Source organism: Arabidopsis lyrata (genome assembly GCF_000004255.2).
Source record: "Arabidopsis lyrata subsp. lyrata unplaced genomic scaffold ARALYscaffold_8, whole genome shotgun sequence".
NCBI classification, from domain to species: Eukaryota; Viridiplantae; Streptophyta; class Magnoliopsida; order Brassicales; family Brassicaceae; genus Arabidopsis; species Arabidopsis lyrata.
The window spans coordinates 18,496,430-18,521,609 of NW_003302548.1; the positions used below are offsets into that span (position 1 = coordinate 18,496,430).

At 40.3% G+C, this 25,180-nt stretch overlaps 11 protein-coding genes across 19 annotated transcripts; 7 read left to right on the forward strand and 4 right to left on the reverse strand.

Annotated features, from left to right (window-relative positions):
- Positions 1-29: 29 nt before the first annotated feature.
- Positions 30-2,223, forward strand: LOC9300632. 4 transcript variants are annotated; one of them, XM_021022639.1, is made up of 6 exons: positions 49-172; positions 269-367; positions 461-608; positions 738-1,038; positions 1,128-1,705; positions 1,853-2,223. In XM_021022639.1, the coding sequence occupies exons 2-6, from the start codon at positions 337-339 to the stop codon at positions 1,980-1,982; spliced, it is 1,188 nt and encodes a 395-aa protein (XP_020878298.1). In that variant the 5' UTR covers positions 49-172; positions 269-336; the 3' UTR covers positions 1,983-2,223. The 4 variants fall into 4 exon arrangements, with proteins under 4 accessions (XP_020878305.1, XP_020878298.1, XP_020878309.1 ...); XM_021022650.1 differs by having other exon boundaries at positions 273-367; XM_021022657.1 differs by having other exon boundaries at positions 304-367.
- A 59-nt stretch (positions 2,224-2,282) lies between these two features.
- On the reverse strand, positions 2,283-3,896 carry LOC9300633 (uric acid degradation bifunctional protein TTL). 3 transcript variants are annotated; one of them, XM_021022665.1, is made up of 4 exons: positions 3,478-3,796; positions 3,299-3,400; positions 3,052-3,208; positions 2,283-2,878 (listed from the first exon to the last, which is right to left on the reverse strand). In XM_021022665.1, the coding sequence occupies exons 1-4, from the start codon at positions 3,757-3,759 to the stop codon at positions 2,442-2,444; spliced, it is 978 nt and encodes a 325-aa protein (XP_020878324.1). In that variant the 5' UTR covers positions 3,760-3,796; the 3' UTR covers positions 2,283-2,441. The 3 variants fall into 3 exon arrangements, with proteins under 3 accessions (XP_020878324.1, XP_020878337.1, XP_002866253.1); XM_021022678.1 differs by having other exon boundaries at positions 2,287-2,836; positions 3,478-3,896; XM_002866207.2 differs by having other exon boundaries at positions 2,287-2,875; positions 3,478-3,896.
- Positions 3,897-3,920: 24 nt separating this feature from the next.
- Positions 3,921-6,099, forward strand: LOC9302328 (histone-binding protein MSI1). Its single transcript, XM_021022626.1, has 6 exons — positions 3,921-4,364; positions 4,466-4,792; positions 4,958-5,110; positions 5,268-5,392; positions 5,506-5,601; positions 5,695-6,099. Exons 1-6 carry the CDS (start codon positions 4,020-4,022, stop codon positions 5,927-5,929), a joined length of 1,281 nt encoding a protein of 426 aa, XP_020878285.1. The 5' UTR covers positions 3,921-4,019; the 3' UTR covers positions 5,930-6,099.
- LOC9300634 (bifunctional bis(5'-adenosyl)-triphosphatase/adenylylsulfatase FHIT) lies at positions 6,062-7,305 on the reverse strand. Its single transcript, XM_021022734.1, has 5 exons — positions 7,199-7,305; positions 7,004-7,117; positions 6,694-6,840; positions 6,474-6,572; positions 6,062-6,401 (listed from the first exon to the last, which is right to left on the reverse strand). The coding sequence occupies exons 1-5, from the start codon at positions 7,256-7,258 to the stop codon at positions 6,282-6,284; spliced, it is 540 nt and encodes a 179-aa protein (XP_020878393.1). The 5' UTR covers positions 7,259-7,305; the 3' UTR covers positions 6,062-6,281.
- A 103-nt stretch (positions 7,306-7,408) lies between these two features.
- LOC9302329 lies at positions 7,409-8,465 on the forward strand. The gene is made up of 3 exons (XM_002864512.2): positions 7,409-7,695; positions 7,770-8,002; positions 8,097-8,465. Exons 1-3 carry the CDS (start codon positions 7,489-7,491, stop codon positions 8,287-8,289), a joined length of 633 nt encoding a protein of 210 aa, XP_002864558.1. The 5' UTR covers positions 7,409-7,488; the 3' UTR covers positions 8,290-8,465.
- Positions 8,466-8,834: 369 nt separating this feature from the next.
- LOC9300635 (NAD(P)H-quinone oxidoreductase subunit N, chloroplastic) lies at positions 8,835-9,934 on the reverse strand. The gene is made up of 4 exons (XM_021022727.1): positions 9,499-9,934; positions 9,298-9,414; positions 9,135-9,220; positions 8,835-9,050 (listed from the first exon to the last, which is right to left on the reverse strand). Exons 1-4 carry the CDS (start codon positions 9,865-9,867, stop codon positions 8,993-8,995), a joined length of 630 nt encoding a protein of 209 aa, XP_020878386.1. The 5' UTR covers positions 9,868-9,934; the 3' UTR covers positions 8,835-8,992.
- On the forward strand, positions 9,828-15,302 carry LOC9302330 (ABC transporter B family member 25, mitochondrial). The gene is made up of 18 exons (XM_002864513.2): positions 9,828-10,776; positions 10,869-10,930; positions 11,024-11,067; positions 11,165-11,267; positions 11,411-11,518; positions 11,878-11,961; positions 12,028-12,088; positions 12,356-12,501; positions 12,606-12,722; positions 12,894-12,979; positions 13,266-13,354; positions 13,446-13,501; positions 13,620-13,700; positions 13,950-14,015; positions 14,094-14,186; positions 14,577-14,641; positions 14,738-14,873; positions 14,962-15,302. Exons 1-18 carry the CDS (start codon positions 10,128-10,130, stop codon positions 15,100-15,102), a joined length of 2,187 nt encoding a protein of 728 aa, XP_002864559.1. The 5' UTR covers positions 9,828-10,127; the 3' UTR covers positions 15,103-15,302.
- Positions 15,303-15,333: 31 nt separating this feature from the next.
- Positions 15,334-16,924, forward strand: LOC9300636 (putative B3 domain-containing protein At5g58280). Of its 2 annotated transcripts, none has more exons than XM_021022696.1 (7): positions 15,334-15,474; positions 15,554-15,613; positions 15,693-15,791; positions 15,873-15,937; positions 16,009-16,168; positions 16,263-16,469; positions 16,555-16,924. In XM_021022696.1, exons 1-7 carry the CDS (start codon positions 15,418-15,420, stop codon positions 16,729-16,731), a joined length of 825 nt encoding a protein of 274 aa, XP_020878355.1. In that variant the 5' UTR covers positions 15,334-15,417; the 3' UTR covers positions 16,732-16,924. The 2 variants fall into 2 exon arrangements, with proteins under 2 accessions (XP_020878355.1, XP_020878363.1); XM_021022704.1 differs by having other exon boundaries at positions 15,696-15,791.
- Positions 16,925-17,274: 350 nt separating this feature from the next.
- LOC9300637 (26S protease regulatory subunit 6B homolog) lies at positions 17,275-19,623 on the forward strand. Its single transcript, XM_021022633.1, has 6 exons — positions 17,275-17,864; positions 17,970-18,200; positions 18,283-18,441; positions 18,565-18,717; positions 18,843-18,926; positions 19,281-19,623. Exons 1-6 carry the CDS (start codon positions 17,400-17,402, stop codon positions 19,413-19,415), a joined length of 1,227 nt encoding a protein of 408 aa, XP_020878292.1. The 5' UTR covers positions 17,275-17,399; the 3' UTR covers positions 19,416-19,623.
- Positions 19,624-19,941: 318 nt separating this feature from the next.
- LOC9300638 (probable inactive receptor kinase At5g58300) lies at positions 19,942-23,364 on the forward strand. 3 transcript variants are annotated; one of them, XM_021022611.1, is made up of 3 exons: positions 19,942-20,334; positions 21,087-22,440; positions 22,526-23,364. In XM_021022611.1, exons 2-3 carry the CDS (start codon positions 21,108-21,110, stop codon positions 23,167-23,169), a joined length of 1,977 nt encoding a protein of 658 aa, XP_020878270.1. In that variant the 5' UTR covers positions 19,942-20,334; positions 21,087-21,107; the 3' UTR covers positions 23,170-23,364. The 3 variants fall into 3 exon arrangements, with proteins under 3 accessions (XP_020878270.1, XP_020878277.1, XP_002864562.1); XM_021022618.1 differs by lacking the exon at positions 19,942-20,334 and adding an exon at positions 20,349-20,684; XM_002864516.2 differs by lacking the exon at positions 19,942-20,334 and having other exon boundaries at positions 20,694-22,440.
- On the reverse strand, positions 23,303-24,479 carry LOC9300639 (methylesterase 18). Its single transcript, XM_002866210.2, has 2 exons — positions 23,796-24,479; positions 23,303-23,702 (listed from the first exon to the last, which is right to left on the reverse strand). Exons 1-2 carry the CDS (start codon positions 24,321-24,323, stop codon positions 23,421-23,423), a joined length of 810 nt encoding a protein of 269 aa, XP_002866256.2. The 5' UTR covers positions 24,324-24,479; the 3' UTR covers positions 23,303-23,420.
- Positions 24,480-25,180: the final 701 nt, after the last annotated feature.

Consider the following 25,180-nt stretch of genomic DNA (forward strand, 5'->3'; position numbering starts at 1 on the left):
AGAGGAAAAATAACTATTTACGGAATTATTTTGCTAAAAGAATTAGGGAAGAACAAAACGGAAACGAACCCTACTTGTTGTTCCTTCTTCATCGGTCTCCGGTCTGCGCCGTGTTTTGCGTCTCTCTCAAACTCCGATTCTCTATTTTCCGACCAACAGAGAGTAGCGACTGGTTCGTTTCTGTAAATTTCTGATATTTATCGCTTTTCTCTAGGGTTTTTCTAAGGTTTTACTTGGAATCCAAAAAGATGTTTATTGTGATGTTTAGCTAGTTATGGAATTGTTGGGTGGAGTTGATCGCAGTGACGTACAAGTAGCATACTTTCGAGTGCAGTGATGATTCTGAAGCAGCTGAAACAATTTACCTGTAACAAAGCTAAACCCTCTTTACTCATGTTTCCTTCCAATTTCTGAAACATTGTTGCTGAATATTTTTTTTTACCCTGATGTCATTTTGCAGTTTCTGCTACACGCAGAAATGTTGATGTTAAACGGCTTGCAAGGTTCTATGGCTCTCCTGCTGTTTGCGAATCTTTAACAACCTCTAAAGCTTACAAAAGACTCTCAAGAGATGATCGGCGAGCTTTGGTGGAGTCTTTTGTCAACGAGTAATTGTCTCTCCACCCGATTACTTTTCTCATATTCTGTTAAAGGTTCACATGTCAACTAGATAGCAATGTGTGTAGCTGAGGTATCTGAATCCCAAGGATCTGAACATAGGTACTGTTTGTATGCAGATACAGAGCAAATAATGCTGGTAGATTCCCTTCATTGAGTTCTACTCGCAAGGAAGTGGGGGGCTGTTATTACGTTGTCAGGGAAATCCTTCAAGAGCTGAAACTCAAACCAAAAGCACCTATGCCAATCGTAGCTAAAGCCCTCTCAGAAGTCTCTCCTTCTGTACCATGTGATGCTTCCTCACACTTTTCTCCAGCACCTGTGCCAATCGTAGCTAAACCCCTCTCAGAAGTCCCTCCTTCTGTACCAGATGATGCTTCCTCACACTTCTCTCCTGTGGTTGTTGAACCTGAGATTCAAGTAAAAATATCTTCCTTTGGTGTGATCAGTTTAGTTTCCTTATGCTGCACTTATCACTTGGCTCAGTTATCCTTGACTCTGTGTTACAGGCTGGCAGTCTGGGTATTGAGACAGTAAATGAGCAGAAGCAGGATATAATAGATACTTCTCACTCTAATTCTGATGATGAAAGTAATCTCCAGGGAAACAACCTTGTCATTTCTGCAACAGATGACAAAAGAGAAACAGAGACAACTCAGAGAATAGAAGTAGAGGTATGTCTAAAAAACTCAGAGACTGAGGAAGAGGGAAACTTGACGCACATAGGTAATCAAGAGTCAAAAGCAGACCATCTTGGAGGAGCTGCTGGAACCGGTGACAAAAGACAAACAGAGACAACTCAGGGAATAGAAGTAGATGTATGTTCAAACAACTCAGAGACTAAGGAAGAGGGAAACTTGACGCACTTAGGTAATCAAGAGTCAAAAGCAGACCATCTTGAAGGAGCTGTTGCAACAGATGAAAAAAGAGAAACAGATACAACTCAGGGAATACAAGTAGATATATCTTTAAAAAACTCAGAGACTGAGAAGGAGGGAAACTTGACGCACTTAGGTAATCAAGGGTCAAAAGCAGACCATCTTGAAGGAGCTGCTGTTTCAGCAGATGTTGTGCCTACTGAGACCAGGTATCTTGTGCATACAACTAGGTCTCTCCTTAACTGGTCCGATCCTTATATTAGGATAATTTTGTTCATTGATGGATCTCTTGTTTTTGAGTAATAGAAAAAGTCATTCAACTCCAGTTTGAATTCTTATATCTTGTGTTTTTACAGACAAGTTTCAGAGGCAGGAGCCGGTGAGGCGAAAGAGACGGAAGCTGGTGAGGTGAAAGAAAGGTCAAGTGCGTGGAGCAACATAATGTCATTTGCAAAAGAATTTACGAACTTTTGGAGAAAAATGTAGATATAGCCGGGGAGCTTTAGATACGCTCTGAAGGGGGTAGGTAGAGGTGTGTGAAGTACACTAGTAGAGGTGTGTGAAGTACACTAGTAGAGGTTGTTTTGATTTGACCATTTTGCGCAAAGGTTTGGTATCTCCCAAGATGTCTTAAATCTATACTATTATTGTCCTGCTGGCAATGAGTCTATAGATTAAAACACAACAATTTTAGAGGCTAGTTTTGTGATTGACCATTTTGTACAAACGTTTAGAATCTCCCAAGATATTTAACATGGTAATCAATACAATTATTGGAGCTCACAATGAGTATGGATCAAAGCTCGTAGTTTCGCTCATTCATTGGTTGTTTAAGAGAAGTACAAATCCAAAGAAATACTATTTTGATACATGTTCCAGTAGTTGTACAACCAAAACCAAATGTGTTGGACACTGGAGGGAGCAGACAGCAGTAGCACAGCTCTTCTAGCTCCCACGGTATGTGGTGAAAGAAAATGGTGAAAGCAACAGTGGGACATGGAAATGCTCCCATTTCTGAGATTCGGTAACCTGAAATACAATCGAAACATAGGGAAAGAAGCAGCCTGGGCAATACTTTGCAGTGTTGAAGCTTATTCTATATGTCCCTGGGTTCAAAGCCTCAACCAAATCCATCAGTGGCCCACTGCGCCCATCTTTATCAGTAACTGAGGTGCCCACACTGGACCAGACACCACCACCTCCATGACCAAAGGAAGGACCGGTAGTACCACTCCACACTTCTAAGTGCACTTCGACACCTGTAGCTGGAGCACCACATGAGACGTCTAAGACATGAGTCGTGATTGGTGGTCTACTTCTCTTGGGAGATTTTGCTTCAGCTGCAACATTCAAATGCCCTCCAATGATTCTCAAACGATCTTCCAAAGTGGGAAAGTAGAAAAGGTCACACAGATAACAAAGATAGCCATGAAGGTACATGCTTGTATTCCAACAGACACATACTTGATATCATACTGAATCCTAAGAGGTTCAAACCCACACAGTCACACACAAAACTTTGACAAGGAAAGGATTTGATAAATCACCAATATACCTTGAGGTTTTGTTGAAATAGGAGAGCTAGAGCTGTCAGTTTCGGATACAACTCTAGCCTTATCGGAGTAGAGCTTAGCAATTCGTAGCTCTGTTATTTTCATTTGTTCCATAGCAGCAACCTCAAGCTCCACTATCGGCCTATTTTCATACCTTTCCTGAAACAGAGACGATTTGATGAATAAGTAACTGTCTCATCAGTCATCACTCACACTCAACAAAAACTAAATTGGAAATGCAAAGTTGACCTTTAACTCATGGAGCATCTCAGCATGAGTCCTACCAGAGGCGCAGATAATGAATATAAAGCCAAACTTTTGTTTGTAGCGTACATTCCAATCGGCAAGCTCCTACGAAATCGATGCAAATGGATCATCAGAAGAAGAAATTACTGAAGAAACGAAAAGGAAATGTGGAGATCCATCACCTGTAAAGCAGAAGCAGAAGTTGTGGCAAAGGCGGTTGACTGTTCTGATACGCTCCGACGAGCAAAATCGGAGTTGATAGAAGGTGAAGGAGTATTCCCAATCTGAGGATGAGCAGAGAAAGCTTCAAGCCAATCTGTCACATTAACTAGGTTGAACCAGGTGTCTCTGGCAGTCCAGATTGCTTCTTCTGAAGTTAACGGACCAGACATCTCCATCAGCTTCGCGAATTCGGAGCTTCCACAGCAAACCTTCCATTCGTCTTCTCCGATCTCCATCGCCATTTTTCTCTCTCTTTTCTCCAATCCTCACTTCTGTTGACTGCTGAGTAAGCTGAAAAGTCAATTAACTGGGCCTTTTTTAATAATGGGCCTTTTGAAAATTGGGCCTTTATCTATCTTCTTCCTTTTTTATTCATCATCTTCTTCTATAAGTGAATTATACAGAAACGGAAGCGAGAAGTTCCGACAATTTGTACACAAAAGAGATCTGTTTTAGGGTTTTGCTTTGTTCTTGTGGCGGGAATAACAAAGACATCGCCGAGATGGGGAAAGACGAAGAGGAAATGCGAGGTGAGATTGAGGAGCGACTAATCAATGAAGAGTACAAGATCTGGAAGAAGAACACTCCTTTCCTCTACGATCTCATTATTACTCACGCTCTCGAGTGGCCTTCACTTACTGTTGAATGGCTTCCTGACCGTGAAGAACCTTCCGGCAAAGACTACTCCGTTCAGAAGATGATTCTCGGTACCCATACCTCCGAGAACGAGCCTAATTACTTGATGCTAGCACAAGTTCAGCTTCCTCTTGACGATACAGAGAGTGAAGCTCGTCAGTACGATGATGACCGCTCTGAATTTGGTGGCTTTGGCTGTGCAACTGGAAAGGTGTGATTTTTATTTTGTTTCTCATTTCCAAGTTTCTGGTTTTTGATTCTAGGGTTCAAACGAGTTAAAGGATGATAAATGTTGGTTGATTGCTTGTGTAGGTGCAAATTATCCAGCAGATAAATCATGATGGCGAGGTTAATCGAGCTCGGTACATGCCTCAAAATCCATTCATAATTGCTACCAAGACAGTAAATGCGGAGGTCTATGTTTTCGATTACAGTAAGCATCCATCTAAGCCCCCTCTTGATGGGGCTTGTAATCCTGATTTAAAGCTTAGAGGTCACAGTTCTGAGGGATATGGTCTCTCTTGGAGTAAGTTCAAGCAGGGTCATTTGCTCAGCGGCTCTGATGATGCTCAGATCTGCTTGTGGGATATTAACGCTACTCCTAAAAACAAATCCCTTGACGCTCAGCAGATCTTTAAGGTAATGCTTGGATTTCTATCCGTCTTGATTATTGCTTTGCATCATTTAGAAAGGCAAGCAATTGCACCCACTTAGCGGAATCAGTTACACCCATGAAAGCATATAGATAGAAATTCAGTTTGGTTTCTGTGTTTTCCTTGCTGATGATTATTTTCTGAACTTAAGGCTCATGAAGGCGTTGTGGAAGATGTTGCATGGCATCTGAGACATGAATACCTGTTTGGATCCGTTGGAGATGACCAATACCTTCTTATATGGGATCTTCGTTCTCCTTCTGCCAGTAAACCAGTACAGTCTGTGGTTGCTCATTCGATGGAGGTGCGTTTGCAATATATTGGCTTTAAATATAGATAAAACTTTTGGTACTTAAGCTTGTCTTTTGGTTAACTAGCTTGTTTTCCTAAACACTAAAAACCATTGAATCGTATTACCTCGTATATATTTGCTAATTGTTGGGTTGTTTGAAATGCCTCAGGTTAACTGCTTAGCCTTCAATCCATTTAATGAGTGGGTTGTGGCAACAGGATCAACTGACAAGACTGTTAAATTATTCGATCTACGGAAGCTAAGCACTGCTCTTCACACATTTGATAGCCACAAGTAAGAATGATACGTCATAAATATTGCCGCTTTGAGATGGATTCTGTGTTACTAAGAAGTATTTACAAGTTAAAGAAACATCACTAACCTAAATTATGTGCTTTGATCTCCAGAGAGGAGGTTTTCCAAGTTGGTTGGAACCCAAAGAACGAGACTATCTTAGCCTCATGTTGCCTTGGTAGAAGACTTATGGTTTGGGACCTTAGCAGGTTTGGCCCATAGACTTAGTTCTTTAGTTATATAATGTTCATGTATGGTCATGGAGGAGCAATATTGATATGTTTGAGGGTGTCTTATGATAGGATCGATGAGGAGCAGACACTGGAGGATGCAGAGGACGGCCCACCTGAGCTGCTGTTTATTCACGGTGGTCACACTAGCAAAATTTCAGATTTCTCTTGGAATCCTTGCGAAGATTGGGTAATTTCCAGTGTTGCTGAGGACAACATACTCCAAATATGGCAAATGGCTGAGAACATCTATCATGATGAGGATGACGCTCCAGGTCCAGGGGAAGAACCATCAAAAGCTTCTTAGCTTATTATTTAGTATCTAAAGCGAGCTGATCTTATGGGACAGTATTTTATACATCTATGGTTTTGATCAGTTCGAGTATTTAGTGTTCATTGTGTAAAATGAGGCATGAGATGATGGTCGCAAGTGGTTTTCTTTTTCTTTAAAACTTGAAAGAGTTGATTCAAATGTCACTAAGAAGTGCCAACCAATACAATAACGCTTAGTTTTATGCGCAGATTTGACGACATTAGAAAGAGATTACATATTTGAATCCAAGTCTCAGACATAAAACCTCAAACTGAGAGTCACATGTCACAACGGTCTTATTAAAGGTACTGGATAGCTTGGTTTGATATTGATTGAGAAATGATAACTAGCAATCGAAAAGAGATCTGTATTGGGAAGCCTCGTCAGCCATCTCCTGAATGCCCCTATCAACCCGGTCTTTATCTAGATCAAGCTTCTGCTTCAGTTCCTTCTCCTTGTCATCAAGCTACAACAAGATACCACCATAAGAATATTATAAAACCAAAGCTAGGAATGTGATCAAAATGCAGCAACTTACAGCATCATAGATTTCATCATTCTTCTCAAAGTCACCACCTTTACGAGGCAAGATGTGAATGTGTACATGGGGAACAGTCTGTCCCGCTTGAGGGCCATCCTAAACCATTTTCATGAAACCAAAGTTAGATGGTTTTAGTTCAATCATTCCAATTCCAATCCTTTCAGATTCAGACAAAAGAAAGAATGAATTGAAAGAAAGAATGGAGATGTTTAGTTACTTGGATAGCTAATGTGAGAGAAGACGCATTATGGAAGTTCTCAAGCTTAGAGCCAACTTTCTGAGCAGTAAGCCACAGATCACTGGTCTCATCAGCTGTAAGATCTGTAAATCGTGGCACAAGGCGTCTCGGGCAGACAAGAACATGTGCTCTTGTGGTCAAGTCATCCAAAGGAACTCAAATTACAAAACAAAACCATAGTGAAGAAAGCGAAAAAAAAGGATATGACCTGCAAAAAAATAGGTGTAAAAGAAGGTCAGAAGAACTCAGAAGAATGAAAAAGAAGAATGATTGGAGAGGAATGAGGCATACCAGGAAGAAGCGGACGGAGATTAACCATGGCATAAGAGAGAGGCGTTGCGTAGAACACTTCACGCGGATCGATTTTGTAAGGTCCAAATGCGTACGAAGAACAAGTAGACATCTGCATCAATCAAAACACTCAAAAATCAATCCTTTAAACTTGTAAAGTAGAGACAAAATGGTGGATCGTGTAAGAACTTGCCTTTCTCTGACAACGAATACTGGACAAGATCGTCTTCCCGGTTACTTGCAGCTTCAGCATCTCAGCTCCGCCTCCATCGCCATGGAAGTCACAGTTAACACCTTTGCCTTTTCTTTCTTTTGGGTTATAATTGGCCCATCACGACCTATTGGGCCATTACTGAAGCCCAAATAACAAAATCAATAAAAAATTGAGTTCAGAGAAAGGACGATAATAATGGATGAGCCCCGGCAAAAAAGATAAGATTTTTACAGATTCTGCCTCGGAGGATCAAAAGACTCAAATCAGCAATGTGGAGCGTCACCGGAGCATTGACTGTGGCGGTGCCGCCTACCGCCGCCGCTTGCCGTCCGAAACCCTTTTTCGTCTCCTCTTCCTTTCCCAAGCAGACAAAGAAACTCCATCTCTCTCCGCCGTCTCTGTCTCTACCATCATCACATTTCTCCTCCTCTTTCAAAACCGCAGCTACCTCCATCGAGCAACAGTCGGATAACAAGGTTCCTCTTTTTTTTCTCCTCTCGACCAATCAAACCAAACCCAACAACAGCTTACGTTTTGTGGATGATTGCAGGGAGAGAGCATCAAGTACCATTTCGTGGTAGCAAACGCTAAATTCATGCTTGACGAAGAGGAACACTTCCAGGAGCAATTGTTTGAACGTCTCCGTTATTACGGTGAGCGTGACTTAGTGCAAGACTTCTGGCTTGTGATTGAGCCCAAATTCCTTGACAATTTCCCCAAAATTACTCAAAGACTTCGTCGTCCTGCTGTTGCTCTTGTTTCCACCAATGGCTCCTGGATCACGTTAGGACCCTAATCCCAAATTTCTCTCTTTTACAAAATTACGTTCATCCTTACTAAAGCATTTGAGTTTTGCATTTTTGTTGTTTTATGGCAGGTTTATGAAGTTAAGATTGGATCGTGTTCTATATGATTCCTTTGAAGCTACCTCGCTTGGTGAAGCTTTGGCCTCCAATCCTACTACTCTAGAGTTCGACAAGCCTAAAAATTGGGTGGCGCCATACCCCAAGTATGAACCTGGATGGTGGGATACCTTCTTGCCCAAAGTAACCCAAGAATCTGCAGTATAGAACTTTGCCTTTTGTCTTGTTTTGCATTCTCCAATCTCAGCTTTGTCTTAGTGTATCAAAGTTTTGTATTACTGAGCTTATTATCCAAGTCGATGTCTTTGTTAGTGTAGCTTCTACTTTAAAGTTGCCTGCTTGATACGCAACTGACTCAAGGTTAAGCATAGAACTTGACATCAGAAAGCATCTTCACATGAAGCTCCATCAAAGTTTTAAGGGTGACATATATGTAGATTTCCCAATATTGGCAAGAATCTTAACTCTTAAGGGTAAGCTCTTGGTATTAAGTTGTCTCGTAACAGGTGGGCGATATGCCTACTCGTTGAAGAACTTTGCAAAGATCTGAAACTTTCGGTTTTCGAAACAATTTCCGTGGACACGTACATGTTATAACTCATTGTGTCTTGTGACTTGAATTGATCAAAGTAAGTTGCACATGATTCTGATCAATCAAGTGTCCTGTTTTCTACCTCTGGATTGCCCTGTATCTAAATGTGTCCCATCAATCTTTTTTGATTATAAGTACTTTCATTTGTGACAAAGCAGAGTCAGAAATTGTCCTTAATTACTCCATGGGAATAAAAGGGTATATATTACCAAGTAACAAACATATATTTCAACTTTTAATATGTGATGAGTATTGCTACACTTGCAGGAGATGTATTCATGAAAACTATACACGGTAAGTTCCACTGGTGCCATTAGGTTACTCTTGTGCAGCTAGATTTGCAATTTCTGCTAGAGGCTTCCACACAAACTTTCTCCTGCAGGCGAATAGGTTAATGGTCATGCAAAGTGCAAACATAGCTGATTTGATTAGTGTATATGGTAAGGAATGATATACTCACCAGTTGCCACATTCAGCAATAACCCGGACATTAGGACGAAGAGAGGGAAGCAAAGCGAGAAATTGGAGTTCAGCCTTGGAGAGGACCTGGGTTGTTGATTAGATATAAATGGAAAGATGAGAAGCAGCATATGGGAGACAAATAAAATGAGTAAAACTCAAACCTTTGCTTCGAGGACCCATACGACAAGACCTTTGGCACTAGGGGGAAGAGCAGAGAGCCTGTAATCAACCTCTGGTGGATAGTACCATCTTGCTATAGGTTGTTTGCCAAGATGAGCCTAAAACAAGATAAGAGGACATGGTTCACACAAAATATTATCGAAACAAGATTAAATGGAGAAGATCGATGAAAGGAGACATACAGGGCAAACAGGGTAGTTCTTGAGGAGAGTAGTCTCAGGGTCACCAAGGCCCCGAGCAGAGATGTCAAGAAAGTAGTAGCCTTGCATTTTGAGACGGTTAAGATAACGACCTTCGTAACCACCCTCATGAGGAGCGTAAATGGCGATTGCCTTGTGCTCTTCCACGTCTTGAAGCCATTGTCCGATGTCCGGCTTCACCAAGTCACCTCCGATGTAGTCAGCTATGCTGCTACATCTCACACCATCACTTCTTCTTCTCTTACTCCTTGTTTTCACAAAAAAGGGACCAACTGTTTTGATCTTCTTCACTTGCGAGGCTTCAAAACACGGTGGTGCCACACGTTGTATACATACCGCACGGCTTCCCATTTCTTCACTAACAATGACTTCTTGTGGAAGTAGCTCATAATAAACATTGCTTGACGACGATGATGATGAAAGAATGGTGGAGAAACGACGACTCACTAGACAAGGGGATAGACATTAATGGGCTTAAAATTTAGTGGGCTTTATTTGTTAGGCCCATTAAATACCGCCGAACGTCAAGACATGTTTAGCTAGCTCGGGAATGAGATATAAGAGTCATCGCCGGAGCAAAAACAGTCGGTGAAACTTTCGGACAAGAAGGGATGTCGAGAGGATCTCGACTCGTTAGGGCTCCTGGGCTCTTACTCTGTCGCGCTAATCTTCACCCTCAACCCAAAATCCCATCTTTTTCCTACAGTCTTCGCTCTGATTATCGTCGTCATAATGGTTTCTCCAATTACATCAGACGTAACTCAATTCGAACATCTCCCGTTATCAATGCCTTCCTCTCTGATCACTCACCATCCCCATCACCATCACCATCCCCAATTCGTTTCGTTCAACGGAGTTCCGTGCTTAATGGGCGTCTTTTTTCGACTTCTACTCCCAATCCCGACCAAGCAGCCACCAAGTCTAAGGAAATCAAGATAACCTCGTCGGATTCAGACTCGGCTATGGCTGACATGAAGATTCTCCGCACGCTTGCTGGCTATTTGTGGATGAGAGACAATCCAGAATTCCGTTTCAGGGTCATCGCTGCTTTGGGTTTTCTAGTGGGTGCTAAGGTTTTGAATGTTCAAGTCCCTTTCCTCTTTAAATTAGCTGTTGATTGGCTTGCTTCAGCCACCGGTACAGGAGCCTCTCTGACCACCTTCGCTGCTACAAACCCTACTCTTCTTACTGTTTTTGCTACTCCTGCTGCTGTCCTCATTGGATATGGCATTGCTCGGACGGGATCTTCTGCTTTTAATGGTAACTCTCAATAGCTCAATTTTTTTTATGAAGAAGAAAACGAAAAGAATGCTCTTTTCACTCTTGGTCTTTGCTACTTTCCATCATCGCAGAACTTCGTACTGCTGTGTTCTCTAAGGTAGCTCTCCGAACAATACGATCTGTTTCTAGAAAGGTATGCTGCTGCTGCTCTAAACTATCTTGTCGATAGATATTTTTGTTTGTATCCTTTGTATGTATCAATCAATTTCATATGGTGGCTTTGCAGGTGTTCTCACATTTACATGATCTTGACCTTCGTTACCACCTAAGGTATCTATTACCCCTCTCTTACTCTTGTGAGTAATCTCGCTCATTCCATCTTAGGTCCATCTCATCATAACCTCCTTACTTAATTGCTTATGTCCAGTCGAGAAACAGGTGCCTTGAACAGAATTATTGATCGTGGTAGCCGTGCGATAAATTTTATCCTCTCAGCTATGGTTTTCAATGTTGTTCCTACCATATTGGAGGTAAAGCTTGTCTGACCACTTGGTGCTTTCTCATGATCATGGAGTTTTCTCATTTTGAATAATGGCAGTTGCTCATTCATATTTGGATTACACTATTCATTTGTCTCTAAAAACAGTCGACGTAATTAATATGTATCTTCCAGATATCTATGGTATCAGGTATACTAGCATACAAGTTCGGAGCTGCTTTTGCCTGGATTACTTCCCTCTCTGTTGGATCATATATAGTTTTCACATTAGCTGTGACACAGGTACTGTGCATTCTTCGGTATACTCTTTTCAATGCCAACTATAATGCAATACTTACAACCTCGACTTGTTTGTGTTATTATAATCCAATACTTGCCTTATTATCATGATAATCCAGCACTAACGGTAATAATTTGCTTAAGACACTACTATACACTGTTCTTGAACTCGTTACTAAGCTTCTCTGAACTTAATTGTATCAACTCTTTGGATTGGCTTTAAATCATTCTAGTTGTGATATTAGGTGTGATGTCCATGTAGAAGGATAATTGTCTTTATAAATTCTCCTCATCTTTCATTTTCTTGTTACAAATCTTTTTGGTGTCAGATGCTTTGCTCACGTTTCCTTTATTTTATCCAGTGGCGAACCAAGTTTAGAAAGGCTATGAACAAAGCTGATAATGATGCTAGCACAAGGGCCATTGATTCTCTGATAAATTATGAGGTAAATTTTCAATCTTTTTCTTTTTGCTTTACTTGCAGTTTTGACATAATTTCTGTTTCGTTTCAGACTGTCAAATATTTTAACAATGAAGGTTATGAAGCTGAAAAGTATGACCAGTTCCTGAAAAGTAAGTAACTCTACTAGCTGTTTAGATGAATTTTTTTTATTTTAATCTAAATTTCCAAAAAAGAAAATTTCTTCAGTTTTACTTTTAGCAAGAATAGTTGCAACGAGAAAGAAATTCAGATAAGAAAATATGCTGATGACTGCTTTACATCTTTATTTACAAGTTCTTTTTGCTAGGAAGAAAACCGATTGATGTTCTATCATAATATATTATTGCTCAGTCCATTTACCTTGATTTCTCTTGTAATGATTCTGCTGCTTATACCAGAATATGAAGATGCTGCCCTGCAAACTCAAAGAAGTCTTGCTTTTTTAAACTTTGGACAAAGTATCATATTTAGTACAGCTCTGTCAACAGCAATGGTGTTGTGCTCTCAGGGCATCATGAATGGCCAGATGACAGTCGGTGACTTGGTCAGTGCGTCCTTCGATTTTTCCCCTACATCGGTATTTTATGTCCGCCTGTATTTTTATGCAAATTGTTTTCTAATAAGCTTTTGCATGTTTGGGCGATGCAGGTTATGGTGAATGGACTTCTCTTTCAGTTGTCTCTTCCTCTAAACTTTTTGGGTAGTGTTTACCGTGAAACCATTCAGAGCCTTGTGGACATGAAATCAATGTTCCAGTTGCTAGAGGTATATGAGGATATTATAATTGTTTCTTTAAACTCTGCATTTGGTTAAGTTTCTTAAACACCTTTTTTTTATAAAAATGCTTCAATCAAGAAGTGATATTTAAATGCATGCTTTTTAGTATGCACTCCTGGCATGTTGAATTAATGATGTGGTATTCTCTTACTGTTTCAGGAGAAATCTGACATCACAAATACAGATGACGCAAAGCCTCTTGTACTGAAAGGTGGAAGCATTGAGTTTGAAAATGTACACTTCAGGTAGGTGGAACATTACTATCGTATTAATTGTAAGTGCCATGCTATCTTGGGCAGCAAAGTGTGTTAAGATTAATAGAAGTACTATTAACTCAAATTTTATTTCACTGATGAACTCAATACACCCCAGAAAGTCTTTATTAATTAGATTTGTTGAGCTTATCAAAGTGGCAAATTATAAGATACATTGCATGATTTGGATATCAGCTTCATGTTGTGGTTGAAGACGAAGGGGGTTAATAACTTATGTCTATTGCCACATCACCATTCTCTTTTTCTACAATTACAGTTACCTTCCAGAGAGAAAAATATTAGATGGAATTTCCTTTGTCGTACCGGCAGGAAAAAGTGTGGCAATCGTTGGTACTAGCGGGAGCGGTAATTCCTAAACCTCGTCTGTTTAAGCATCTAAGTTCAAATTTATAATTCTGGTATACTGTTGCAAACCTTATGCTTTGTTCTATGGCAGGCAAGTCAACAATTCTTAGAATGCTATTCAGATTCTTCGACACAGATTCCGGAAATGTAAGCATTTTTTTTGTTTGTGAACTGTGGGGTCTTGTTTGGAATTGGAAGCAGAGAAATTTACGGAAGAAAATGCTTGGTATCTAGATAACATCGTTTTTGTCATGTTGGTTACCAGGTAAGGATTGACGGGCAAAATATAAAGGAAGTAAGACTAGATAGCCTCCGAAGCTCCATAGGAGTTGTGCCCCAAGATACTGTAAGTTGGCATTTTTGCTACTTCTCGTCGTGAGGCTTTTTGTTATACACACCACTATGACCTGCATTCAATTGTTTCTCGCCTTTCTTCTCATTGTAACGTTTCTGGTCATACTAGACACTAGATTGTTTTTTTTTTTTTTTTTCACTTTTCTTCTCCTTTTTTCACATGTATCATTGTAAGCTTTCTATTAATGTAGAACACTCCAAAGTTTTGTTGTTCTCAAGGGTAATCTCTAATGCACTGCAGGTGCTCTTCAATGACACAATATTTCACAACATACATTATGGACGTCTCTCAGCTACAGAAGAAGAGGTACCAGTCAACTTAATACTTGGTGCAAATGTCAAGTTTAATATCAAGAATCCTCATCTGATATTTATTTCAATCCAGGTGTATGAGGCTGCTCGACGTGCTGCAATTCATGAAACGATCAGTAATTTCCCTGATAAATATTCCACGATCGTTGGGGAAAGGGGGCTCAAGGTCAGTATTTTGATGTTATATTTGGAAATTTTTAGGTAGACCAGTATATGCCTCGTGAGTTCAGTGGCTAGTAGCAGTTTATGATTGAGTTATGGGGAGTTAGTCCCCGTCATTTTTGTCATGGTCATCATCAAAGTAAAACAAGCAAGTCAATCAGGGTTCCAAGTCAAAGTTCACCTGTTGTAAACTGGATGAAGAAAAATATGATTTAATAAACTAGTTTCGCAGAACTGTAACAAGCATGAGAGAAAAAGGGGATTAGCCAATATTAGATGTTTTCTATATAATTGCAAAGAGTAGCATGGATGAGTGACCATCCAGAGTTTGAGTAGAGTCATATATTGATGGGGTTTTAGGATTGTGATGACCATGGAGTGATGTTGTGTGCAGTTAAGTGGTGGAGAGAAACAAAGAGTGGCACTTGCTCGGGCATTTTTGAAATCCCCTGCGATTCTGTAAGTAATTTTGCATAGAAGCAGCATTGACTTTACCTATGTGATTAAGTACGTGTTGAGTCCTCACATACATAGAGAGATGGTTGGTATACACAGGTTGTGTGATGAGGCAACGAGTGCGCTGGACAGCACAACAGAGGCAGAGATACTGAACGCACTCAAGGCACTAGCGAGTAACAGGACATCCATCTTCATTGCCCACAGGCTAACCACTGCGATGCAATGTGACCAGGTTTGTAGTAAATAGTGTTGTCAACGTAGCTGTTAAGAGCAAAAAAACAATGTTGTTGCCTAACTAAAACTTGTGGTTGTGGGCACAGATCGTTGTACTGGAAAACGGGAAGGTGGTGGAACAAGGGCCCCACGATGAGCTATTGGGAAAATCAGGGAGATATGCGCAGCTATGGACACAACAAAACAGCAGTGTGGATATGCTTGATGCAGCTGTGAAATTGGAGTAGTAAAAATCTCAGAGCCAAATGTGTAAAATTTATATTTATCTCATTGATTTTTGTATGGAGCTTATATAGTTAAATAGGGTCCCAAAGAACACGAGACAAAGGGAATAATAAATAATGGTGAATGATTTAACACAAGTTCTTTACGGGATTGTGTAGTACTAAGCAAGTTACGGTAAAATAATCAAATTTTATTTGGTAAAGCCCAAATAAGCCCAACTAATTACCAATTAACTAAAAGAAAATACCTAATTCCGTGATTTCGAATTTCAAACGAAGCGCCATTTCTTTCTCCTCCTGGGGAACTCTGCAATCGCCATGGCTTATGAGGAAGCTCGCAAGCTCCGTCTTCAAGAGAATCACAAGCGATTTCAGGTTTCCCTTCATCGTTACCGTGTTTCTTACTTCTCCTCCTTCTCTGATTCGTTTATCACTTTTGATTATTGAATCTCAGGATTTAGGAATCTCCCAGATTTCTAAGACTCTGACACAGATTACCAAGAAAACGCCTCAGGTTTCGTGTTTTTTTTCTCCCATTTCTGCTTCATACCTTGCTCAATTTTGCAGCTTTACCTCAATTTCAGCTTCTTCAGCAGCGTAACCCCAGACCCATCGATAAAGCCCTCTTTGCTACTGCTGAACCAAGGCGCTCTTCTCGTGTTCGTACCGTAATTTCTTCCTATCGCGATGATGTAATTTTCCCAGATGTCTCTTTGATCTTGTAATCGATTTTTCACATCAATCAATCACCCTAATCCCCTTTCTCTTTCCAGGTCGCCGTAGACACTGGTCGTACTTCGAATCTGAGGAGATCACGGCATAGCTCTACATGGGCTACGTAAGTGCCTCTGCACAATTTAGCCCTAAAAACCTGTCCTTTAATCTGATCAATTACTTAAACTTTATCAGCTACATTTCTCGTCCTCTACATGAGTGCAAGTTTGCATCTTACGAAGAAAAGGTTGGAGCACTCAATGCTGCAGAGAAGTTCCAGAGCCGCCTTAAATCTCCACATCCTTCCTTTGTGAAATCTATGGTTCGCTCCCATGTTTACAGTTGCTTTTGGCTGGTACGGTTTTTCACTACACTACTTGTGTGTGTTTCTTCTTCTAGGATTTCGTGTAACCTTACTTGACCTACATGGGTTTGTTTGCAATTTCAAGGGGCTTCCTTCAAGATTCTGTGTGGACAATTTTCCTGAGGAAACTATGGAAATAGTACTAGAGGATGAAGAAGGCGAAGAGTATGAAGCAGTGTACATTGGGAGAAGAAGTGGGCTCAGTGGTGGTTGGAAAAGGTTTGCCCTTGATCATAAATTGGATGATGGTGATGCTCTACTCTTTCAATTGGTTGAACCAAAGAGGTTTAAGGTATGTATGTGTCTTGAACAAGAGTCATGTGGTTGGAGTTAGCTGACATCCTCACAAGATGATTATAAATGTGTGCTTTGTGCAGATCTATGTGTTTAAAGGAAATGAGAACGCTAATCTTACAAGCGCAGGAAAGAGAGGCAGAGCGACAAGTGAAGAAGAAGAAGAAGATAAGGATGTTGAAGAATCATGTGATGATGAACACAGCTCAAGAGCCACTAAGAGACCATCCGCAAGGTTACTAAGGAAGAGGAAAGCATAAGAGAGCTTTGTTTTGTCTAAATGCCCCATATTTTTTTTTTACCTTATGCGGCTTTTGGTTTTGGGTGGGGCTAATACTTATGGCATATTTTAAGTTTACCAACCTAAGGTAAAGTTGTTTTTCCAGTAGTAAAGTAGAACTGAAGTATGTCTGGTATCGGCTTTGGTTCCAAAATTGAAATTGTTTCCTCTCAGTTTTGGTTACTAGGCGATGATGAGCTATAGATATGATCCCCATTTAGACCAACTCTCTCGGTCACCAAATAAGTTAAACCGAGTGAGTCTTGGCTAGTGGCGTTTTTTAGATATTCCAGTTTTCCATATATTACGCTTCTTCCTATATATAACCTTTATTTCCTTTCTCGCTTGGAGGGACTCTACTAATTTGCCAATCTAATTCGTTGGACTTGGAGTTTATAATAAACAAATTAAAATGGAAAAAGTAAACGGGCTATTAAATATCAAACTGGGCCTTACTTTGTGCAAAAGGCCCATTTTAAATATTTTCCTTCTTAAAAGAGGCTATGAATAAAGGTTTTTAGATGAGTCGGTTCACAATCTCACTTTTCTTTTCCTCTACTCCAAAGATCTATCGGTTCACAAAAGTCTATTTATTTTCCTAGCAATCTCACTTTTCTTTTTCTCTACACCAAAGATCTCTCACCGATAATGGCTTCTGCAGCTGTTGCATCGATGGTTCTTGACCCTAAAGCATCTCCGGCTTTGATGGATCTATCCACCGCAGACGAAGAAGATCTCTATGGCCGCCTGAAATCGCTTGAACGGCAACTAGAGTTCACCGATATCCAAGAGGAATATGTGAAAGACGAGCAAAAGAATCTCAAACGAGAGCTCTTACGGGCTCAAGAGGAGGTCAAACGAATTCAATCCGTGCCTCTCGTGATAGGTCAGTTCATGGAGATGGTAGATCAGAACAACGGCATCGTCGGATCTACTACTGGCTCCAATTACTATGTCAGAATTCTCAGCACCATCAATAGAGAACTCTTAAAGCCTTCTGCTTCCGTCGCTCTTCACCGTCACTCCAACGCCCTTGTTGATGTTTTGCCCCCGGAGGCCGATTCTAGCATCTCCCTTCTCAGCCAATCTGAGAAGCCTGACGTCTCCTACAATGTAAAGTTTCCTTTTTTCCAAATCTCGACCCTGTTTTCTAAATTAAAGTTAGGGTTTTTGAAACCATCTTTGGGTTCTTATGTGTTGCTTCATCTTTTCGTGTAGGATATTGGAGGATGCGATATTCAGAAGCAGGAAATTCGTGAGGCTGTTGAATTGCCTCTTACCCATCACGAGCTTTACAAACAGATTGGTATAGACCCACCACGCGGTGTCTTACTTTATGGACCTCCTGGTACTGGAAAGACTATGTTGGCTAAGGCTGTTGCCAATCACACAACCGCTGCCTTCATTAGGGTTGTTGGATCCGAGTTTGTGCAAAAGTACCTCGGCGAGGTAATAAAGATTACAGCTTTATTGAATGTTAAGGTCTTATTGGGCGATTCTGTTTGGTGACTAACTGGCCTTTCAATTGCAGGGACCTCGTATGGTTCGTGATGTCTTCCGTCTTGCCAAGGAAAACGCTCCAGCTATCATCTTCATTGATGAGGTAGATGCCATCGCTACTGCTAGGTTTGATGCTCAAACAGGAGCTGATAGGGAAGTTCAACGTATTCTCATGGAGCTTCTTAATCAGGTGAGAACAGGAAACAAATATGTGTATCTTAACATTCTCCTAAGATGTTTTAATTCAGATCTTATGCTGTAGAATAATGGATTTTAGTTGTGTCCTTAACTTATTGTGTTGAATTCGATGTAGATGGATGGATTTGACCAGACCGTGAATGTCAAGGTCATAATGGCAACCAACAGGGCAGACACTCTAGATCCTGCACTCTTACGTCCTGGGAGACTTGATCGTAAGATTGAGTTCCCCCTTCCTGATAGACGTCAAAAGAGGCTTGTTTTCCAGGCAAGTTTATTACTACAAGCACTTAAATAACTCATTAAAGAGAAACGAAACCAATTGTTTTCTCAAAAGAAAGTTTTGACTGATATCTTAGTTTCTGTCTTATTGATTGGTTTTTCCTTGTGTAGGTATGCACCTCCAAAATGAACCTCAGCGATGAGGTTGACTTGGAAGACTATGTTTCACGGCCTGATAAAATTAGTGCTGCTGAGGTTAGTTTATTTTGCTTACTATTCTATGCTTCCCGCTAGAGTTTACTTTTACCATGATATATCCTTCTGGGTCACCACCTAATGATGTTCTTTGAAATGTGAACTTGAGCATACTCTTAATCATACTGTTTCAAACATTATGTGTGGTTGTTAGCTGAGTCGTTTGTACATCATTGTCCTGAACTGAATTGTTGAGAAAACAATTCTTGGCAGTAATGTGGTTTTATTTTCTTAATCTTGTGGTAATGTACATGGAAATTGATCCTGAAAGGATTGCATGAAAGTCCTTATGATGATAGATATTAAATAACTCACTATTAACTCACTATTTTGATTTTATGTTGAACAATGCAGATAGCAGCAATCTGCCAGGAAGCTGGTATGCATGCGGTGCGAAAGAACAGATATGTGATACTACCTAAGGATTTCGAGAAGGGGTACCGCGCAAATGTTAAGAAGCCAGACACGGACTTTGAGTTTTACAAGTGAAGAGAATGCAGAAATGGAATCAGATTATGGCTGTTGTTAAAATTCCAGTGTGTTTTGAGAATTATTTATGGACATGGAATCAAATTTGCAGTTAAATTATGAACTAAGTTGCATCTCTAATTTGTGGAACTCGAGTTCATATTTGTGTTTAGTCTATCAGCTTTTTACAGTTAAATGTATAAGAAAACAGGGGATGGTGTCCTTAGAATTGACAGAATTTGGAACAGATAAAGCAGCAGGTAATAATTATGTCTCGTCTGACTAAAAAGAAAAAAAATAGTGATGATATAGAAATGGTTGGTATTAGGAGCACGCTCCACGGCTCAATGTTCTTATTATGTGTTGGATCTTGTTGAGGAGTTGGTACTTGTAGATGAGGACATGACAAGTTTTACTTTTACATAGTAATCCGCAAATCAAGAATGATGCAAATCAAGAGAAAACAGTAGCAAGAGTGGTTGGACAGGTAAGAACTATTACCATATCCAAATGATTACTTTAAAAATAACAACTAGGCCCTTTATTTGGATCAAGATGACACTTTTGTTTCCATGTATTTGTCATTTTGCTATCTCGTAAGAATCTTAAGCTTGGTCAATATCTACACTAACGTTTGTTGCGGTGTTAACACACCACTATGATTTGATCTAAAGACTCCCTTTTGAAGACTGTCTTACCCTTAACAGTTACGCCTCTTTTGTTTAACTTCACCACACTCTCTCTCTTCTTCTACTTCTTCTTCTTCTCCTTCTCTGTGTCTCTTCCATCTCTTTCACCATTTCAAGATTGTGTTATGGTCCGCTCAAAACAGTAAATGCAGAGGTCTGAGCGTTCCATCTGCATCATTTCTTCCACTCTTGGCTAAGTTCTTCAATGCCCACAATTTTCGTACTTTGCTAGCTTGCCTCTCTACTCTCAGGTTCCTCTTTCTCTCGTCTTCTTGTTTTTGCTTTTTGTATTTTCCTTTTAACTTTCTGTAATTGTCCGTCTCTCATTGTTGGGAATTATACTTAAAATCGCCATTTTCTCCGGCTAGGTGGGTAGGAAAGTTTCCAGACTTTAGCTAGTGACGTGGTATATTAGTTTCCAATTCGCTGGCTACACGTTGTTTGTTCAACAACTCCGATAAAAATCAGACACCCAAAACTCATCTTTATTTACTTAGTGACATTGTCCACATGATGGACAGACCTCTGCTTCTTTCTCTAGTGACATATCTTTTGGCAAAAGGAGTCTGCTTTTCTTTGCTCATCAAAGTTTTGTGTTAAAGTTTGGCTCTTTAGCTTTATTCCTTTTGCTTTTTTGTTTGCTGGATGCTTCAATCTCTTATCTTAGCCTCTTGGATTGTTTAATCTCCCAATGATAAAGATAAAGATAGGCAATGGCATACTTTTTCTTGAAGCTCTAACTAGTATCTTTATTTGTTATTTCTTCCCACTGTAGTTTTTTATATCACTGATATACTTGTTTCTTTCACAACCGAATATTAGTTATCAACTTTCAATGTTGTGATCCAATCTTGAAATTTCCTAGAGCCTCATCTTCTATAAATGAGGCTTGCTTGGCCAGTTCCTTAGAGATACCTGATTAGCTTAGCTTTCCTGGGTGCTGCATACTGGCTTGTGTGGTGGAAGTCATTGCTCATCATCTTCTCGTTTTCTTTTGAAGCAGGAGGGCCAAGAAGTCAAGCTGATGATGCAGCTCCATTTCCGGATTTATGTTGGTCCAATATTTGCCTTGAGACCCTCAAAGGGGTTCTTGTCTGCTTGTCTTGTGTCTTTCTTGTTAGTCACAACTACTTTCTGCTCTTTTGCTATTGCGGACCTGAACTCGGATAGGCAAGCTCTTCTTGCCTTTGCTGCTTCTGTCCCTCATCTTAGACGGCTCAACTGGAATTCCACAAACCATATCTGCAAATCATGGGTTGGCGTCACCTGCACTTCTGATGGTCTTAGTGTTCATGCTCTTCGCCTTCCGGGAATTGGACTCTTGGGACCAATCCCTCCAAACACACTTGGTAAACTAGAATCACTCAGGATTCTCAGTTTGAGATCAAACCTCCTCAGTGGTAACCTTCCTCCTGATATTCACTCTCTCCCTTCACTAGATTACATCTTTCTACAACATAACAACTTCTCTGGTGAGGTTCCTTCCTTTGTGTCCCCACAGCTCAATATCCTAGATCTCTCCTTTAACTCTTTCACCGGGAAGATACCAGCAACGTTCCAAAATCTGAAGCAATTGACAGGGTTAAGCCTCCAAAATAACAAACTTTCTGGACCAGTACCTAATCTTGATACAGTAAGTCTGAGACGGTTAAACTTGAGCAACAATCATCTTAATGGTTCAATACCCTCTGCACTTGGTGGGTTTCCCAGTTCATCTTTTTCCGGAAACACATTGTTATGTGGACTTCCTCTGCAACCCTGTGCCATTTCCTCTCCCCCTCCTTCTCTTACCCCGCACATCTCCACGCCTCCATTGCCGCCATTTCCTCACAAAGAAGGTTCAAAAAGGAAACTACATGTAAGCACTATCATTCCTATTGCAGCTGGTGGGGCTGCACTGCTGCTGTTAATCACCGTAGTTATCTTGTGTTGCTGTATCAAGAAAAAGGACAAGAGGGAAGACAGCATCGTAAAAGTAAAGACTTTGACTGAGAAAGCAAAGCAAGAATTTGGAAGTGGGGTGCAAGAACCTGAGAAGAATAAGCTGGTGTTCTTTAATGGATGCTCCTATAACTTTGATCTAGAGGATTTGTTGAGGGCATCAGCGGAAGTACTAGGAAAAGGTAGCTATGGGACAGCATACAAGGCTGTCCTAGAGGAATCCACAACTGTTGTGGTAAAAAGGTTGAAGGAAGTGGCAGCTGGAAAGAGAGAGTTTGAACAGCAAATGGAGATTATCAGTTGGGTCGGGAACCATCCTAGCGTGGTTCCCCTCCGTGCATATTACTACTCCAAGGATGAGAAGCTCATGGTTTGTGATTATTACCCTGCTGGTAACTTATCATCACTCCTCCATGGTTAGTCTTCTTCCTATCTTCGTTTAATAGTTTATATTTACCTTGTTGTTTGCTTAAGAATATGTTGATTTTGATGCCATGACAGGTAACCGGGGAAGTGAGAAAACGCCTCTCGACTGGGACTCCAGAGTAAAAATCACACTATCAGCCGCAAAAGGTATAGCTCATCTCCATGCAGTTGGAGGTCCAAAGTTCAGTCATGGAAACATAAAGTCCTCAAATGTGATTATGAAGCAGGAGAGCGATGCATGCATTTCTGATTTTGGACTGACCCCTCTGATGGCTGTGCCCATTGCTCCAATGAGGGGTGCAGGCTACCGCGCACCAGAAGTAATGGAAACAAGGAAACACACACATAAATCCGATGTTTACAGTTTCGGTGTACTTATACTAGAGATGTTGACTGGGAAGTCTCCAGTGCAGTCGCCAAGCCGAGATGACATGGTTGATCTCCCCAGGTGGGTTCAGTCAGTTGTGAGAGAGGAATGGACAAGCGAGGTGTTTGATGTTGAGCTGATGAGGTTCCAGAACATTGAAGAAGAAATGGTACAGATGCTGCAGATTGCTATGGCATGTGTAGCTCAAATGCCTGAGGTGCGACCCACCATGGATGACGTCGTTAGAATGATTGAAGAGATACGAGTTTCAGACTCTGAGACCACCCGGCCATCTTCTGATGACAATAGCAAACCCAAGGACTCCAACGTTCAAGTTCAAATCACTCCTTGATTTCTCATTCCCTTTTTTATCTTTGTTTTTGAGTTTGTATGTCTTTTAAGGCTTTATGTTGATTGTTTGAAAATCACTCGCCCGAGTAGTAGTAAGACCGCAGTTGGAGGCGCGGGTGACATTTACATAGCAATTATCGTAGGCTCCTTTCTATGTATCTCATAATATATATGAATATGATTCAGTTTTATGCAAGCCAAGTATCCAAAAGATGGATTTGGAAGAGTTCCAGAGAGACATATAAAGAGGAATCAGGGAGAAAGAGATGAGGCTGCTTGAAGGAGGAATTGATAGAGTTCTTGAGGTTGGGAGAAAAAAGCAGAGTGATCACTGTCCGGAAGAAGGAAGGTCTGAGCAGGAGGCCACAGGGCCAACATTACCTCTTGAAGAACTGGTTCGAACAAATGGTCCTTCCCTGTCTTCACGTACACCCTTGGGATTTTGTCAGTCTCTGGAGCTTTCGGAATATCCATTATGCCTACGAATGCCATGACAGGGGCTGGACGCAGAAGCGTTGTAGCCAGTGTGTAATCCTGATCATAATGAATAGATGAATGATATGATGATACTTAAAACAAAATATTGAAGCAGAGATGATAACAAAGAGTTGGTAATAAAGGACAAACCTCCATGGGGCTCTCGTTGTAAAACTTGTCCCTAACGTACTCAGGTTTCATCATGATGCCTGTTGGGGGATTTTGTGGTCCGTTTCCAAAAGAAAAGTCCCATATCTTCTCAGTTTCCTCCTCTATCAATCCTGAACATATCTTCATTACATTTTTGAGTCTTTCGGGAATCAAGGTACCAGGTTTGACCATGGCAGCTGCGACGTAAACGGCCAAGGAAACTTTGGAAGGAAAGAGGCACATGGCAGCAGTCATGCTCCCTCCTCCAACGCTGTGGCTCACAAGAATGACCTTTTGATCGATGGGAAGTTGGGAGAGGAAGGCATAGAGAGGCTCGTCGTAGTCATCCAAAGAAGAGACAGTATTTGGATCAGTAGGGTTGATCCCAGCGGCCTTGAGGTCGATACATGTAGCCTTATGTCCATTCTCCCTCAGTGAATTGGCGAGCTTGTACCAACACCATCCTCCATGACCTGCTCCATGCACAAACACAAAATGATGCTCAGTCATCTCTAATCTTCTTCTCATACATCATATTCCTTGCACTATCTTTTGTAGTTAGTGTGATATTTATTATGTATGGCTATGATGTGTTCATGATCATGTTCTTTAAATGAACGATGTAAACGGCAGTTTTGTCCAAAACTCACAAAGATTACCAGTCTTTGATGTGTAGTGGATCAACTTTGAAGGCCAAACAAAACACATATTCTATACCGAGGCCCAAATCAACTTGAATTCTTCTTTTGGTTATCTACCGTACATGTTTTTGTTTTCTGAACTGAGATTTACTCCTTCAAGTAATGAATGAGTCCACACCACTGACACTTCTTCTTTTCTACGCTAGAAGCATCTTTTTTTGAGATTTCTGGTTTTCAAAAATTACATAAGAAGAAGAATAGACAGTGAAACAGAAATAAATAAAAACTTAAAGATTCTTACATGTTGCATTGCATCCATTCCTTTTCAATATAAAATATAGATTTTAATATGAAGCTTGATAGTTACAAATCTACTTAATTTTAATTATATGATACTTACTTACTATAAGATATTAAGATTTGCAAGATAATATTCTTTATTTGTGTGTGTGAAACAAAAGAGAATTTTTAATTATATTTATTCAAAAAATCTAACAGCTCTAATAACTTTTGTTGAAAAATGTCTGTTTGGTGAAAAAGAAATTAAAATCAGGTGTTGACACTTTATGAAAAAGAAACGTAATCTAAATCTAGTCGCTTACACATTGGCAGAATAATTTTTTCTTTTTGTTTACATCATCTTCATATATCATAGAGATATCTCTTTACGAAATACACTTGTATATACATTTGTTTGGTCAACATACGTAATTTTATATCAATAATAATAAATCATATAGAATT